General features: G+C 39.3%; 1 protein-coding gene across 5 annotated transcripts in view; it reads left to right on the forward strand.

The window, feature by feature from the left end:
* The window catches only part of LOC103458589 (AT-rich interactive domain-containing protein 1B-like), a 198,636-nt gene that overhangs the window by 45,720 nt on the left and 135,181 nt on the right, over positions 1–17,735 (forward strand). For 4 of the 5 annotated variants that reach the window (XM_017302537.2, XM_017302538.2, XM_008399505.3 and 1 more), the window contains exon 3: positions 5,780–5,935. In XM_017302537.2, coding sequence (XP_017158026.1) covers positions 5,780–5,935 — 156 coding nt within the window. The remainder of the gene's footprint in view (positions 1–5,779; positions 5,936–17,735) is intronic. The other variant, XM_017302536.2, reaches the window with a different exon arrangement.

Genomic DNA, 17,735 nt, shown 5'->3' on the forward strand with positions numbered 1-17,735 from the left:
CTGGAAATTTTTAATGTGGAGAGAAAAAGCCTCCGTTTCAGATGCTGCCTGTCTACAACTTGGATTGTTTTAATGCTGCTTGCTTTAAATGTGCTTGGGTAGATGTATTTTAAAATTATTTGAAGCATTGTATCATGGCAAAAGTAGTGGAAAAAGAGAAATGCGTAACCAGCTACGTGCAGTTTTTTTTTCTCAATTCAATATAGAAATGAGTGAATATGATATAGGACTGTTTCTCAGTTGCTTATCACTGTATTGTGATCTATTTTCTTCATCCAAAACTCATCTTTTATATCTTGTCTGTGTCGCTCTGTTCTCTCCACAAATCTTTTTGCTTCGATGTCTTTATCCATCTCTCCCTCTCTGTCTTTATCGTGCGAAACATCGCCTTATCTCTTCCTTTAAGTATCTCAGTATGTAACACCCGTTCTCTATCTTTCTTCATGCCTATCTGTCCATCTCTGTCTCTCTAAACATCTTCCCTTGCCAGTATAATGCCAGATTCTTTTGTGCTTTCCATGCCCTGTTTCAATTTCTGGCAGCTCAGAGGGAAATTTGTTCCTTTAAAAGAAAATGTTATAGTGTCTTGCAAAAGCAATCACACGTCTGACTTTTTTCCACATGTTGCCATCTCAAACTTAATTGCATTTTCTTGAAATTTAATTAGAGAAACATGAAAAGTAGTGCATAATTGTGAAGTGGAAAAATGAGGATCAAATGTTTTTTGCAAATTATGAGTGTGAACATCACCCTGTATCTTTAATATTACTATATACAGTGATCCAACTAAATATAGAAGTCACTCAATCTTAGAGGTATATTGCTTTTTCAGGTTGCTTCTCTACATGGACTTATAAGAAAGTGTGAGGTTTATCCTAATAAACCTTAATTACAAATGGGTATAGTTTTGTCTTAGTAATACATGCATCTGTTCTGTCAAGATTTCTTAGAGAACACCAGTGAATAAACAGCATCATGAAGACCAAATAAGACAGCAAACATGTCAGAGAGAAGAAAGTTGTGGGGACGTTTAAAGCGGAGTTAGATTAGAAAATAATAACCCCCATTGTGAATGTCTCACTGTTCAATCACCAGAAAATAGGAGTTTAGCACAGTTTGCCACAAACCATATAGGTAAATATGAGAAGGTGTTCTGGTCAGATGAGACCAAAATTAGCATTTTGTATTAAATTTTGTCCCCAAATACCCCACAGTAACTCATGACAGTTGCAGCATCAAAACCCTGTTGGAATCAGCAGAAGACTTGAGACTGAGGTGGAAGTTTTTCCAGCAGGACACTGATCCAAAATATACACATAGTTGCTTAATGAAGGGCTTTCAGTCACAGCACATCCATGTGTTGTAATGGCCCAGGTTAAGTCCAGACCTAAATCCAATTGAGAATCTGTGGCAAGATTTAAACAGTGTTCAGACCGTTTCCAAACTCTTTTTACTGACCTTACATTAATTAAAAATTTTAGATGTGCAAATCTGGTAGAAACATGCTCTGTGTTTCTTATATATAGAAGATATATATACATGTATGACTTATTACCGTTTTAACAAAAGGTGATTCTACAGAATATTGACCAGAAGGGTTGAATACAAAGGTACGCGACACTTGCTCGAAACGGCAAATCCTTTTCTTTCATTCTACAAATACGCACTGCTTTGTGCTGGTCTGTCAAGTGAATCAAAGTAAAACACGTCAACATTTTTCTCTGGCATTGTGAAAAAATGTGAAAAAGATTTAAGGATGTGAATACTTTTTTTTTTTGATAAAATAGCACTTATTTTTACCAGTTGCCTTGCTGGCATGTAAATGTTAAAAGCTATGCATCGCTGATGTGTGTGCCTGTCAAGCCTGTCAGGATGTGGGTGTGAATGTGTTCAGGGGTCAGTGTGATGGCACTGGTTAGTGCTCTGGTTGGCTGAGCCCATCTGTCACTCAAAACGGGGCCAACCTCTGGCCCCACTCACCAGTCAAGCGCATCGGTACTTTGACAGAATTATGAAGATTTCTGTCCGTTCTTCATCGTCCCAATTGAATTACAAGCGGTGCCTTGTTCTGTGCAAGGCTTTTTTAACGGCTGATTTAAGGGACTTGCACCTCTGCATGTACTTCACATGCACCGTCTGCTTGAATGAGAGTTAGCATGGCAATTTAATGCAAAAGAGAAACTTTATTCCCTGCCTTTTCATACAATTCTTGTTTTGATAGATTTTTGATTGAGTTATTCTCAGTTTGTTGTGCTTTTCGGGTCTTAATATACCACCAAGGCTTTTGTTTTCATCACACTGCTGCGGCAGTTTATGGCGAATTATTTGCTTCGCAGGACGTCTATCCTGCGTCATTTCTCCCCACAGCATTTCACATCTGTTGCCGTTTCATTACAGACGTTTATTTGACACCATGTGCCTGCCAAGACACTCTGGATAAATCACACTGTTATTTAGTCTGCTTCTCCGCACCTGAGTGAAAGCAAAAGGCAGAAAATGGTCTTATTTTCTCCTTCCAGCGGTTATTTTATTGGTGCAGCCAGCAGCACAGCAAGTCTGTTTATCGCTAAACATATTCCCAGTCAAAGAGCATCAGGTTTCATTGAGTTGGTGTGTGCTCAGCAGGTACAGTGCATTTATGCAGTCTGCCCTAGCGATCAAACAGAAGCTGCGTCTGAATAACTCTTTCTTCCCACCCAAAGCCACTTCGGCAGGTTGCTACTCGTTAGACCTCCGGTCTACCTTCTGCCTGTGTGCTTATTTGACTGAATGGCAGGGGGTTGGTATTTCTATCTTTTCATATTTGTGACTGTCTTACTTGATTGTCTGCATGCTATGGTTACATTTTTGCAACCCATGCCGTTGGAATGCAACAATGACATACATGCTTTAGATGCTCTAATGAACAGTTTAGAGAAAAATAGTGGTTACACAATGAATTGCTACTAGATCTGAAAGAGATCATGCCCAAAGTCTGCTGCTAGTTATTACATTTGACGATGAGTCAAAAAAGCTATCCTTGAATTAATGGCCCAAAATTCACTGCGTTGGAAAATCATTAACACTCTGTGTTGTCATATCATAGTCACACTTCAGAGTGTTGTAATTGGATTTCATGGGATAGACCAAAACAAAGCACCACATAACTGTGAAGATTAAGAACACTTAAATATTGGTTCAAAAAAATAATGTAAGTACAAATTGGGGTTATTTGCATGCGCATTGTACACAATTTACAACACTTGTTTAAAATCCAGTGTGACTCATTACATTCAGAAATCATGTTGATAGTGATGGAGCTGAAAATCGAGGCGTGTTGGAAGAAAATATGTTAAAAGCTACACAAGACATGACTGGTACAGATGTTCACCTTCCATCAGTCTCAAACATACAGCCACAGCTATAATGGAATGGTTCAGACCAAAGCATATTCATGACTCAGAATATCCCATTCAGAACTAAATATATCTCTTCACAGATGCCTTTGACCCAAGCTGACTAAGCTTGAGTTATTTCGCAAAACATAGGAAAATTTTCAGTTTCTGAAAAGCTGGAAGAAAAAAGACTTGCAGATGTAACTGGAGTGAAAGACACTTCCATAAACTATTGTCTCACAAGGGCGAGAAACAAAGACACAGACACATCACATTTGTTAGGTTGTTTTTTTTATTTAAATATATACCAGAGAATTTGCATTCAGACTATGAACTGATCAGCCATTTTTCATGCTGTTAATTGGTAAGGGTAGCCCTAAATTTATTCAGCGTTAAGTCACATTTCTTTCTCTTTTTTGTGGTGGTCTTCTGATTAGTCCTAGTCTGTGACTAGGAGATTCTTGTATCTGCATGCGTCTGAAAAGAGGAACCCTCCAATGGATTTCTGGTCTTGATTGCCTAATCTTCAACAATCTGAGAACAGCGGTGTTCCTGTTGAAGCTCACCGTGTTACACCAGACTGTCAACACTAATAACTGGACAAGGCTGCTTCACTTTCACTGGAGAAGCTTCGTTGCAGGCCTAATAAAACGCATATGTGAGAGAGCGAGTGAGCAATGGTTTATCTTTCTGCATTCATTCAAGTATTAAAGCATCAAATAGTAGCTTAGTGTGTGTGCGTGTGTGTGTGTGTGTGTGTGTGCGTGTGTGTGTGTGTGGGGGGGGGGGGGGGTGCGTGTGTGTGTGTGTGTGGGGGGTGTGTGTGTGCGTGTGTGTGCGTGTGTGGGTGTGTGTGTGTGTGTGTGTGCAGTTCTGGCTGCTGGTAATGAATCCAGTGGTGCTGTTGGCATGAGCAGGGCCATGCTATTAACCTCTCTGCTAGCCGGACTGATCTCATCCTGTCTGTCCATCTCATCGGCCTAATGACACGCTCTCTCACTGTAAGCTCTGCTCACACACATGCCCACAAACCTGTCTTCGCTAATCAAATTCCCACTGAAGTGAAAAGTATTCAACACTGTCCAATCACTGCTATTGAGAAAGTCAAACACATTGAGAGAATATTTCTTTTCTTACAGCCCACTCAATGGAAGGCTCTCTTCAAAACCTGTTTCAGACGTAGTAATATCCACTGCTACTCTGCTGCCACCAGATCAGATTTCACTATGTTCTCCACAAGCCTTGAGTTTCATCATGCCTTTTATGTTAGAGGGGTTTCTCTCTCATAAAGCCTCTGCTCCGGCTGCATTGCTCTTATCTGACAAAGCTGTATAGTGTGGTAATTACGTCATGTCAGAGGGCCCAGTAACGCCATCATTCGAGATATAAATCATGCTAAGTTTAAGAGTTTTACTTTGCTAAGGAAGATTTAAGACGACATCTTAAAGTAAGGCTTTGGAAGTGAACGACAAGCTTGACAGATGCCCCAAATTATGGCCTGGTGCAGATTTAACGAGTTTGTGGCAGAGCAACATGACATGATGAGAAGGAAATATGACATTAAAAGTGCTGTCGCTAGTCGTAAATGTTGTTTAATAATCTGTTCCTGGCTGTTTGTGTAAATGTGTGGCTGTCTCTGTGTGAATAAGGAAATCCACGCAGCAGTTAGAACACCTGGCGCTGTCTGTAGTCATAACAAACAACATGAAGGGATTAAGTCTACATTTGTATTTGTGCCAGCTTGTTACATGCACTCCTTGTTCGCGTTTTCCCTCAAAACCACCGTGTAATATAGCATTGCCGCTTGGCACGGCTTCACCCCTATGAATTAGTTTTTTTTTCTTTTCTGTTCTGTCCCGGAATGCTACCAATCATCCACGTGTCCCTCGTTAAGGTTACGGCCTGGGATGGACCTGCAGTAATATCTAGCACTTCTGAACTCATCTGTGAGTTGACCGAGTCAGAGATAATGTAAAGAGGTGGATGCATTTGGCAAACTGGAGGACATAAAGCTAGAGGTGTCTTCAGCAGGAATTCATTAGGCGGAGGGCTGATCGGAGGCTGGTGTTTGCCTTCCCCCTTTTAGAGTCTGCAACTCAGGGACAATTGGTGATATTAGAAAATATTATTTGCGTAGTTTTTGTGTGGCTTTGGGCAACGTTTCTGCTTCTTATCTCCATGCCAAAAGCATTCCTCAGCAAGTTAGAGACTCCTTTTGTGAGACTTTTGACCACAGCACAACTCCATCAGCTCCTACTCCTCCCTGTCTTGTCGGATTCTTAGAGTTGTGAAGAAGTTAATGCAAATACAAGCTGTTTAACATGAATGATTAGAACTGAGTAGCAGTTGTATCAACATTTCCCCTCTAATAAGTTTGATTTCTTTTTTCTTTTTTTTCAATTCAGCAGGTTGCACCATATGGCCAGCAGTCGATGGGAGGGTTCAGCAGAGAGCAGCAAGGCGGGCAGCAGGGAACCCCTCCGTACTTCAGTCCTCCTCAGCAGACTCCCACAGGCCCGTCCCAGAGTTCCTACCTGCAGCCTCGACCACCTCCGCAGCAGGTAGTGTCACTCACACACAGAACACTCTGTCACTACAAAGACAAAGGTGCATGCTGCAGTTTATTGCCAAAAGAAATCTCTCCTGTGTTGTTAAGAAAAAAAATTGTAGAAGGTATTAAAACATTTGAGTCCTGTCACCTTGCAGCAAGAAGCTCCTGGGTTCAAACCCTGACTTGGGGTTTTTTAGGTCTATAAATAAGTGTGTTGTGTGTCCAGAGTGTACCCTGCCTCCCAAATATTTGCCATCATATTTTTGTGTTGGACTGGTGACCTATCCAGAGTGTACCTCGCCTCTCGCCCATAGACCGCTGGAGGCAGGCAGATATTGATATATATGGATGGATGGATGGATGGATGGATGGATGGATGGATGGATGGATGGATGGATGGATGGATGGATGGATGGATTTTTGCTGTGGTTTAAAGGCATTTTAATGAGACGGAAGAGAAAGTGTTGGAGTGGTCACCGTTTTCTCCAGCTGTATGAAGCACCAATTAGCACAGTACTCCCCCTTCAAAATAAAAGCACTTCCTGTTTAATTTATTTAGAAATTTGAGATTGCATATATTGACTTAACACATTCCACTATTTTTCTTTGAAGATAATTGCATATTCATATTTGTAATAATTTACTTACTTTTTTGTTTGTTGAATTGAATGTTCTGTAAAAGGTCTATGTTACATTAGATTTAAAGGTTTAAGGTTTAGATTAAAGGCTTAGCAAAATGAATATAATCACTCTTGATAGATTAGGCTTTTATTCTGTACATGTCTCAGTACTACGTCCACATATGTTGGAGATTTTGTATGCACTGAAGTCCATCAGATGAAAAGCCAACTCTCAGAACAACAGAGGGTCTGGAGTGCAGATATGGATTGAGACATTTCCTTCTAAGTTTCCAGCTGCTTTTCTGTGGAACATTTCCATTCTGTAGCTGGGGTTCAAGGAGTTGTATTTTTTGGAGTTAAGTGAAGCCTGCCAATGTGTTTCTTATCCACTGTTGAGCATGGGGGATATGTCAAGCTGCATAGAGGAACTGTGGGCCACAGCCCAGCACCGAGTCATTGTAGAGGAGAGCAAAACAAAACAAGAGCAAGAAAAGAACAAGGTAGAAAAGACTGCAATGAGAGAAAATAGAAAGCAAGCAAAACGGAGAACAGCAACAGTCTTTCCAGAAAGACAAAGAGGTTTTTATTTTATGATTGCAAGGAAACCTTTTATGCATGATAAAGCTTGCAAGCAAGTGGATAGTATCAGTATGCAACAAAACAGGACAAAGTATTTATTTCATTTTTACCATGTATTATTTTGGATCCGGACAAAAAATGTCTGTGCATACAAACTTAGTCAATAAAGCTGATTGCGATTTTGTCACAGGAAGTTATAACAAATTTTGTTTTGTAGAAAAATTTCCATATCAGGGATCAGGCATTTTTATTAAACACGCGTCGTCATTGCAGTTCACTGTTGTTCAAGTATCGTTCCAAATGTCTTTTTTCATCCCAGGTGTTAAAGACATGCATCTAAATTATGTGCAGATATGTTTAAAATCTGCACAAGCTGATGCTATCTGACAATAGCGAAGGCATTCATATTCTAATTTACCAAGATAAATGCTTTTTTCATTCAAATTGCAATATTCACTAAGAAAAAAAACGGCCATACAGAAAGACACTGAGCACAATGGCAGGTAGTTACAGAAAGGAAACTGTAAATCTTAGCTTATAATTTACATACAGTGTCAGAGACAATCTGGCTGTGACTCTTACTCTTGTTTCCTCACCTACGACACGCACACACACACACACACACACACACACACACACACGCACACACCTACACACACGCACACACACACACACATGCATATTTTACAGCTTACTGAGCAAACGTTGTTCACTTTAACAAGGAGAGGCTAGGATCCATGGCCACATTGACATTTTCCGACAGTAATGGTGTGTTTTCATCATGGCTGATGATATGGCGGCAATTGACCCACGTTGACATTTATACTCTAGGTAGTTCAGCCCGAACGCACTGATTGGCTCAGGTCTCATTTCACCTGTGCTGATAGGTTCCTGATTGGTTACTATGCCAACCTCTGAGGTGACCACAGAGCAGGCTTCCTGTCGTTTCTCATTGCAATGCATGCACAGTATTTTATATTTCAATCAACATGCACATTTGCATCATTGCTACATCCTGCTGGTTTTACCTATAATCAAGAAATCCTTCCAGCGGTATGTGTTACAGCTATAAAGCATTTTGTGCTTCAGCAGCGCAGCGGGCGATGTCTGTGAACTCCTAGCTTCTATCTGCACACCAGCACAATATAGCCAATAAATTCACACATTTTTATCAGCTAATAAGCCTCTAGCTTCTATACTTTCCCATTACTCGTTAAAGGTCTGGCTCACCAATCAGCAGTCCACTTCATAATAAACTTACTGAAAATACTTTCTGAAAATGGAAACGGGCAAGAATATCTTTGGAAAAAGGGTGAAACGTTGAATATTTTTCCTGTAAATTACATCCAAGCTTCAATCTCAGTTTAGATCAATGACTAAATACATTTGATCAACCATTAAAAAGTGACATTTTGCACATAAGTTAGTGTGTGCAATGGCTTTAGGACTTTAGGTTTGCAAATTCTCTGTTCAGTGAAGGTTTTAAAGTATGAAATAAATACTAAGAAGATATCAGAATGAATTTAAACAACAAAGAGGCTCAGTCCTTGTTTTTGATTTTGTATCTAAGAGGTAAACATGTCTGAAAATTGAACTCGCACAGCAGAGTTGGGCAAGATTACAAAAAGATGATTTTTTTTTGTATGCTTTGAGCTTTGTGTTATTACTTTCATTTTTCAGTCCTGAGCGATTGTGTTCGTCTTTTTCAGCATCCACACGTGTGTGTCGGCTTGTGTCTGCGCGTACACTAATCAGGCAGGCGTGGTGCCGCAATTCTGAGCTGTGAAAAGGTCAAACGGTGACCTTTGCCTGTGATTTCTGTGCTGAAATGAAACATGATGTGAGCCGCACCGAACGGATTACACGCACGCACCCGTGCACAATCGCCAGCGCACGCCAGATTACGATGTCATTGTGGTTTTGACCCCTGTTTTCTGACCCTGCATTACTCTGAGAAATCCAAGCTGAAAAGTTCTTTATTTTGTTCTTCCGGCGCTCTCAGCAGTTCGTTTTCCCCCTACTCCACTCCCATTAACCCCAGCCAGAGGACATCCTCTCGCTGATGGAACCATTCCAGCTGCCTTTGACACAGAGTTTGCTGTGCAACAACTGCTATTAGCTGGTTTTTGTAACGAAATGGAGCAAAAATGCCTTCCTTCTTTGAGCCTGTTGCCCTCTCATGACCTCATCTGATTGCAAGGAGAAAAACAGGATAAAAAAGACATTTTCAAAGATATCAGCATTCATACAGAAAATAAAAATGTATGTAGCACCACTTTGGAGAAGAGAATTTTAAAAGCATATGATAGTCGAGAGTAGAAGATATCGTTGAACTGGTGTTTGAGAAAAAGAGTGGCTCTAGTTTATATTTAAATAACTAGAGTTTTCTAATTAGCGCTTTGAAAAAAGGGTCTCCTTACAGTTGTCATACTCTATTACAAATAGATATGAAAAAGGTAAAGAAAATGAGTCTGTAAATAGCTTTAGACAGTATGTGACCTAATTTATTATGTTGAAACTTCATTATGCACTGGACAAAAGCCATCCAATTGGCATATATTTGACCTTAGAGCCAGCTTAATAAAAAAACAAAAGTCCAGGCCATAAAAACAAATGCTAACTATTTACCAGATATACTGATGGCAGCATAAAAGAGGTACAGAGCCACTGAAAAGTATGTGCACCTTCAGAGATTTGCACTTTTTGTTTTGCTTTTTTTTGTAAATCAAGCACAAACAGCATGTTTAATGTCAGGTCACAGCATCTAAACTTGATTCAAATCCAGACTTTGACTAGGCCAATGTTAGTTTGTTTTTGGGACTATCTGGTGCATAATGGATTATTGTCCTGCTGTATAACATCAGAAACTGAGTGTGAGACATTTTCCTTGGGAGTTTTCTAGTACAGAGCAGAATTTATGATTCCATCAGTTAGAGTCGGTCATCCAGTTCCTGAACAACCACAGATCATTACACTGCCACCACCGTGCATGACTGTAAGTGTGATGTTCATTTTCATGTTGCTTGTTTTATGTCAGAGTCAACTGTATAAACTTTCTAAAAAATGTTTGTCTTGTGAGCCCACAGAATATTTGCCAAAAATCTATATGATTATCTAGTTTGTTTGTTTTTTGTGATCCTTTTAGTCAGCAGTGGTTGTGCCCTTGAAACTCTGCCATTTAGACCATTTTGGCTTGTTTCTTATTACTAAATCATTAATCTACTTCTGGGTTCTTTTGGGTATTGGATGAAATCTTGGAATACCTCTGGTTGTTTATCTTGCCCCTGGAAAGTTTCACCTCTTTTTTTCTCAATTTATGGTCAGTGACTCTTTGATTCACTCTAGTTCCAAGATTTTGTATCTGGATTTTTAGCTGATTCAAATGAGCTACAGACATTATAATGACACTTCATTCTAATGACAGATAAAATTTCCTCATTCATAGCCTTTAATTCATAGCAGAACAATTTAATAATTTGTCAGAAGGGCATAATCTGAGGAAGATGATATTTTATGGAGCATATTTGCTTTACAGGGTTGCATACAGCAAAGTGTAACAGAGTAGGCTGTGCAGCTGAGTAGAGCAGGTGAAAAGCAACTCTGGCCATCTGCCAGACCTAAACTCATAATGTTGTTCTGCCTTTGATCAGCTTTCCCTTGGAGCACACACCATTTAATTTTCATTGAGAAACAGTGTGTTAAACTGATGTTTATAGACTCATAACGTTAAACAGAATTTAGCTGCACTTTGTTTTAGTGTTCTTTAGAATCTGTGGTAGATCGTGTGCTCTATTCAAGTGAGGCTCAAATTTGACTGCTGGTCTTTGGGGAAAAAAAAAAAAAAAGCAGTGAGCTTTTTTTTTTCAAAGTCCTTTTTTCACTTTCCTCTGTGTGAAACCGATCCCAATTGCTCTATTGACTTTTACCATTTCCTCTTCCTGTCTGAGAGTGGGCCCTGGGGACTGGTGCTTTAGCATAGATGAACTCTGAGCTGATTGGAGGGGACATGCTCACTTTACAGGGACTTGCACAGATAGAAGCTGATTTACTGGGATGACGTGCAGCAATGTTTTTTTTTTATCTGGTGTCAGTTGACAAGAAAACCAGTCAAGTCAAGTTTATTGGTGAAACTCCATTCATACCCAGTGAGTTTTACAGGTTGATAAGAAGTCAATTTTTTCACCTGTGGAAAAGCAGTCGTTTTCAAACATTTTGGTTGAAAGTACTCATGGGCCATTTATTTGATTAGTACTTCTTTTAGCTTTTTTGGCGTGCTCAACAATAAATTAAATATCATATTTTGATAAAACAGAGACAACAATATGAGTTTTGTCTGTGTGTAAGTACATCTGAAAAATAAGAACGGTCTTACACGTTTGTTAAAAAAAAAAAGCTAAAAAACTTTCAGTCGCAAATTTTTCATCTCAAAATTTTTTTGTGTGTTTTTAGTAATGTCACTCTTTCTTCAAAAAGCCTTGCTGTGTTTTACCAAGCTCAGAATCGGTTTGGCAGAGTCTGCTTTTCAGTAAGCCACTGATTGGTTTTGGTCCTGTTAACTATGAATTTAAAATGAAAAAAAACAAAAAAACATGACTAATAAGCGACTAATTATTTAAGACTGTTAAAGATTTTAATTTGTCAACATTTTTTGTTGAGTGCTTAACATCAGTTAAAATTCAACCTCTAAAGACTGTGAATGGCTAGTACTATGTGGGCAAATCATGGAAAAAGTATTTATACAAGCTGTTATTGCTTGTACAAATATTACTGTACTGTACTAATGCATTAACTCCGTTTCCCTGCACCATAAACGTCACATCAACATTATTATTTATAGCAGCAGTCACGTACCGCCTCTCATAAACACAACGTAGAATGCCTTCTCCTTTGCATTACAATTATGTTTTAACTTTAAAGTTTTATCTTCAGAATCAAACCGCCTTGTTAAATAATATTGATATTATTTATAATTTGTGTTATTATGTTGTTAATATACATTATTTTTTTTCCAGCTTTATTGGACACACCCTCGGTTGAAAAAACGCCTGACCTATAGACCCACAAAATCATTTGCTAATAAAAGCACCTGTCTGACAACATGAAATGGGCCAAAAGATTTGTAAAAGCTTCACATAATAAACATCAAGTAATTGACAACCATCATCCTGGAAAGTGTTTGAAAGCCTCATAAATGGTTTCCTGACTCCAGCAAACCACAAGAAAGCCATTATCCATGAATAGAGAAGAAACATTGGAACAATAATGATCAGTTTTCATTTAATATATCTAATAATTTCTTTTATCAGATTTTTTTCATTTACTAAATACAGTTTTAATCATTATATTGAATTGTTGTGCTGTTGTGCGATAATGTAATTGATCTCGGTTTTTAAAATTTTTGTTATTGTAATTATTAAAAATTGCATAAAACCTACAGAATGCCCACATGTCCACGTTTTGTAATGTTCATTACTTCTCGTGTTATTTCCCATTTCCTGTCTGTCACCTCTCAGCCCCCCAACCGGCTGTAGCAGCAGGTCCCGTTCCCTTGCCCTTGCACCCACCCACCACACACCCCCGCTTTTAATCACACCAGGTTAATTAAAAGGCCATCGTGCCTTACTTCGACCCACCCCTCTGGCTTTATTACCCCCTCGTCGTATACTTGCTCTGCTGCTTCAGCCACCCCTGGCTACCCCTCATCACACACACACTCACACTCTCTTTCAATCACGCAGAAATGGGAGCTCACCTTGGCAATGGCAGGGAAGGCTGAGGGGACGAAATGAAGGAAATGAGAGACAGGAAGCAGTGTATTAGCATGCGTGTGCGTGTGTGTGTGTGTGATTTGGGAACTGAAACAAAGGTTTGTAGGTGGGTGTGTGTGGAGGGGGAGTGCCCAAAGTTCAATGTCATTAATTGGTCAGCATTTGAATATTAAGTGAAGAAGTCTGTTAATTAACAGGATAATAAAAGTGCTGCTGGGTGTAAGGGGGTGTAGGGAGGGTCGGGTGGGCTGGGGGCAGCAGAGGGGGGAGTAAAGGAGGACAGGCTGTGGAAATGGAGGGCATATGGCGAGATAGTGAGGAGGAGGCAGAGAGAGGGAGCGAGGCTGGGCGCGAGGTGATAAGAGGGAGAGAGACGTCCGTGGGTAAAGGTCTGGCAGTGGTAATTTGCGGAGAGCCGCGTTAATTGTCATAACCTTTTAAATGGCAGAGTTTATCGGAGTCCTCTAAATGTCCCCGTGTATCGCCACGGCAACCCTGGGCCTGCCGCACTCTGATTGGCCACCACAGACGAGCACTTAAGCTTGATGAGTTTTGAAGCAAAAACTAAACGATGAAACTAAAAAATAAATATATATGAACTGTATACTGTGTCAGTTTTGTAATATGTGTGCGTGTGTGTGGGTGTGGGTGTGCGACAAAATGAATGCAATGTTTTTAATTTAGCGTCTCTTTTTTTTGTTTACCTTAACATTGACTGACATTCGCTAATTGCTCGGCCAGAATTTGCCAGTTTTTTTTTTTCCCTTCTTTTCTTCCCCCCATTTTTTGATTTATGTTTGTTTTTGTACTGCGGAGCTGCAATTCAAATGCAAATGAACAAGAATGAGAGGTGTTTTTGGAACGGTTAGGACAATCATAATGGCTCAAAAATAAAGGTGTGGGGTGGGGGGGGCAGCGATAGTTAGCTACGCGGCACCCTAGGGGCCTCATTTAGCTGCCATTTGTTAGGAAATGCCGCTACATTTGTTCCTGGATTCAGACTTCACAGACCAAAAGAGAAAACAGACAGTACCCCCCCCAAAAAAATGTCACAGTCAAAGTCACGCTCGCCAAAACACTGCCATCGTCCCTCAGCGCTTTAGCAAAAATCATGTGGGTGTACACTAGTTATAACGGTATGCCAAAGCAAGTTGAAGAGAACGGGTGGTAGGGCTTCTGGTGACAGGGACTTGCAAAACATGTGTGAAGTGAAGACGGGCTTTGATTTGATTGGCTTGTGTAGGAGAATAAAAGCAAAAACCCTGGCAATGTTAGCTCCATCTGACATCATCCCTGAGGGAAAGCCCGTACAAATGCAGAGGAGTGTGTCGAGTAAAGTAAATGTGTGCATATTAATTTTCCTCTGAGTCTCTGAGTGCGTTTATATCATTTTTTTATATATATAATGAAGACTTTCCTCGCGGTTGTGTGTGTATGTGCTTGTGAGGATCTTGTGGCAGAGCTCAGGTCTTTTCTTGTAGTCACTTTGAGCTAAAGGTCAGGGGGATTGCTGAGATAGAATCCAATCTGAAGGACACGGCACTAGAACAGGCCCTGCTACAAATGGACCTATTAAGATAGGCTTCAAGCACACACAAACTCACACAGCTGCACACACCACTTGGTGTTAAAAACATATACTGATGCAGGCGATGTGCTATACACATCTTTTTTCCATTCTAATGGTCACCTTTTACAGTCGCATGGGCCTGCAGTTGGTCAGGTTGTCCTATGAAAATTCAGAATGTAGAAATTCTGTTTAAAATAGATTAGAAAACACTTTTGTAAAAACGTAACACATTAGAAACAAAAACTGCTTTTGGATATTATTTTAGAAGCAGAAAAATAGCCGTAATCATTTTTGCTCTCGCTCTTGAATGTTGTTTCAGGCTGATTGGTGTTGGCTTGAATGTGTATCAGAACTAAAGCAGACTGCTGAATATGGATGTCCTGCTCCCCACCTCCAGCTTGATGTGAAAATGCTGTTTTGTGCAAAGTTTTTTTGTTGTTGTTTTTTTATTCAACAAAGATTTTAGCACATTTCTCTTGTCAACAGCTTAGCCAGTATAAAGTTAAACAAGTATGTTTTTTATGGTAATGATAGAACAGGTAGGACTACTACAAAAACTTTGTTTTTTACAGAACATTTGGTTATTGATCTATGACTGGGTAATAAGGGCTATGAAGAAAATAGAAAAAGTAAACTTATAAGAATAAAGTCCTAAAATCATGAGAATAAGTCAGTATTATGACTTCTCCATATACTCTGTGATAATTGATCATATGGACATCAGAGGTGTCTTGATTTTTAAATAGGACACAGTGAATACATCACCTTGCAAAAAGTATTCACACCCTTTAAACCCTTAAAATTTTGTCAAACCAACCTTCATATATTTTGCATGAATTTGGTGCAACAGGAAATAAATGTCTTACATAACTGTGAAGGACATTGCTATATGACTTTCAAAAATGTTAATAAAAATATCTAAAAACACTCAACACTTTGCACATCTAGAGATTCAAATAGCCAATTCTTTGCAAAACCATTTGAGTCCATATGGAGATTGTCTGTGAACATCCATGTCACACTGCAGCTTTTCTTTTTTTTAAGAAACTTTAGAAACAAACAATCCCCTTGACCTTTAGCTCAAAGTGACTTACATGCGAATATTTTGATCTAAGCGAGTCATATTCAATAAATTCAAATATTGTGGAAAGGTTTATTTTAGTAACTCAATTAACTAAGTGGAGCACGATTAATTACATGCAGAGGATATGTTAAGACTTTATTTCTGTTAATTATGATGATATCTTTCCTAAACACAACAATTAAGATTAGAATATTACATCAAAACAAACAAAAAAAGACATTTTAATACAGAATGAGTTATTTTTGAATCAGACAAAACTAATTGGAACTCATATTCTAATGTATTGAATATTACTGTATGTTTGAAAACATATATTTATGTGCTCTTAGTGTATAGTCTTTGAATATTGGTTTCAGGGTGGAATACACCATCCATAGTGAGTAACTTTCATGTTTTCACATTGGTGGTTTGATTTTCCTCCTCTAGCCAACTTATTATCCCAGCAGGGTATCTGATTACCGGCAAGATATAGCTGCTGATTGCCAGAGCTCTCGTTCAACTTTGGCCACTTTCTCACAAACTCTAACCACCTTCCCTGTCCCCCTGAAGATGATCATATATGCTTGTGTGCAAGGGATATGGTGAAGTAGTGTGTGTTGGAACCTCTCTTAAAGAGATGCAATTAAGCTTAATTTTTAATGAATATTAATGGCATTAGCATGGTATTTGATAGAGATTTGCATCTGCCAAGGTGCAGGGGAAAGGAAGATGACTAATTTATTTGGTAATCATGAAAAGAGCAGTGGAGACGGGGAGAGATGAGGAAGGGAAGGATGGATGTGGCATTGATGAAGACTGAGAGAAAGAAAATGCAGAGGTGTCCCAAAGGTGACGAGGGGGAATTCGTTTAAGAGGAAGAAAAATCTGAGAGGAAAATGTGTGGACCAGCCAAGATGAAACATAACTGAGTGATTTTGATTCTTGCAAAGATGAAAACTGGTGAAAATGAAGCAAAATGGAGCAGCGCGACAACAATTTTTGTTTTGCACACAAAGTTTTAAAAAGCAAAAGTGCCGAGAGCAGAACAGGGCTCTGCACAAGGGATTAAACGTTAAAAGCTAAAGAATTAAAAATATATATATATACATATACTGTGACAAGTTTTGTTTCTGTAAGGCACATCCAATACTGACTGTTAGAAGACGAAAGATTAACATCTGGGAAATTGCTTTGGTTGCTTTCTCTTTTTCACCCAATGACATCAAACGCTCACATGCTGTCATGCCAGTTTCTCTGCTTTTCTGTTCTAAGAGCGTGAATTGAAATTAGGAAAGCGTGGCGTGTGCTTCACCTGGCTCCCCTGCCAGAACACGTGGTTGGCAGTCAGCCAAAAAGGTGCAAAAGAAGTTCCTTAAATGAGGTGTGAGCGGCAAGGGGAAAGTGTGAAACTGATTAGTGTTCGTGTCCTCGTCTGCTAATTTACCACCAGAGAATCTAAACAATGCAAAAACAATTAACTTAAAAGCTGGGTTATGATGCAAGCTATGTTTAAAACAGAGTTTGCTCAAGTTTTGGACTAAAAAACAACAAACAAAAAAAAAAAACTGTCTGCGAGCGATAAAAACGCATTTCTGCTTTCCGCTCCCTGCTTGACTCTCACTTGCGCCTGATTTGAGTTGCTGGTGCAATATTGATTTACTTCTGCATAAAACCTCTCCGGCTCTATATATATTACACCACATTCAGCAGTCATCTATTCAATCAAATCTAATATTACACTGCCTTTCCACACAGCTGTCTAATAGCATTTAACTCACAGTTTGATTCCTGCATTCCCTCATGTACTTCAAACGCTTTCCTTCAATATCCTTCATTCGCTTCCACTATGCCAAGATGAAGTCTTTTCAAAAGCACTGAGGATGAATGAGTGTCGCTGCAAGTGTGTGCGTGTGTGAAGACAGGATTAGCTGTGGCCTTAGGCTTAAGGTATGGAGTGGAGTGTATTTTAGAGGCTTCTAAATTAGCTGGGAAATGGGATTTTGAGACAATGGACTGTAAAAAAACTCAAATGAAAGGACGCAATTGCAGCACTCCTTCATTTGGTTTTTATGTACTTTCGCTCTCACTTTTTCAATTCAGTTTTCATCTTTTGTCTCTAGTCAGGGATTCACAATATCTGTGTCTCCTTTGCGTCTAACCTTTCAGACTTCTCTTTCATCTCTCTTTGTATCCCCTGTCTTCTGTGTTCA

This window comes from Poecilia reticulata, chromosome 22 (assembly GCF_904066995.2).
Source record: "Poecilia reticulata chromosome 22, P_reticulata-male-v2, whole genome shotgun sequence".
Classification (NCBI taxonomy): domain Eukaryota; kingdom Metazoa; phylum Chordata; class Actinopteri; order Cyprinodontiformes; family Poeciliidae; genus Poecilia; species Poecilia reticulata.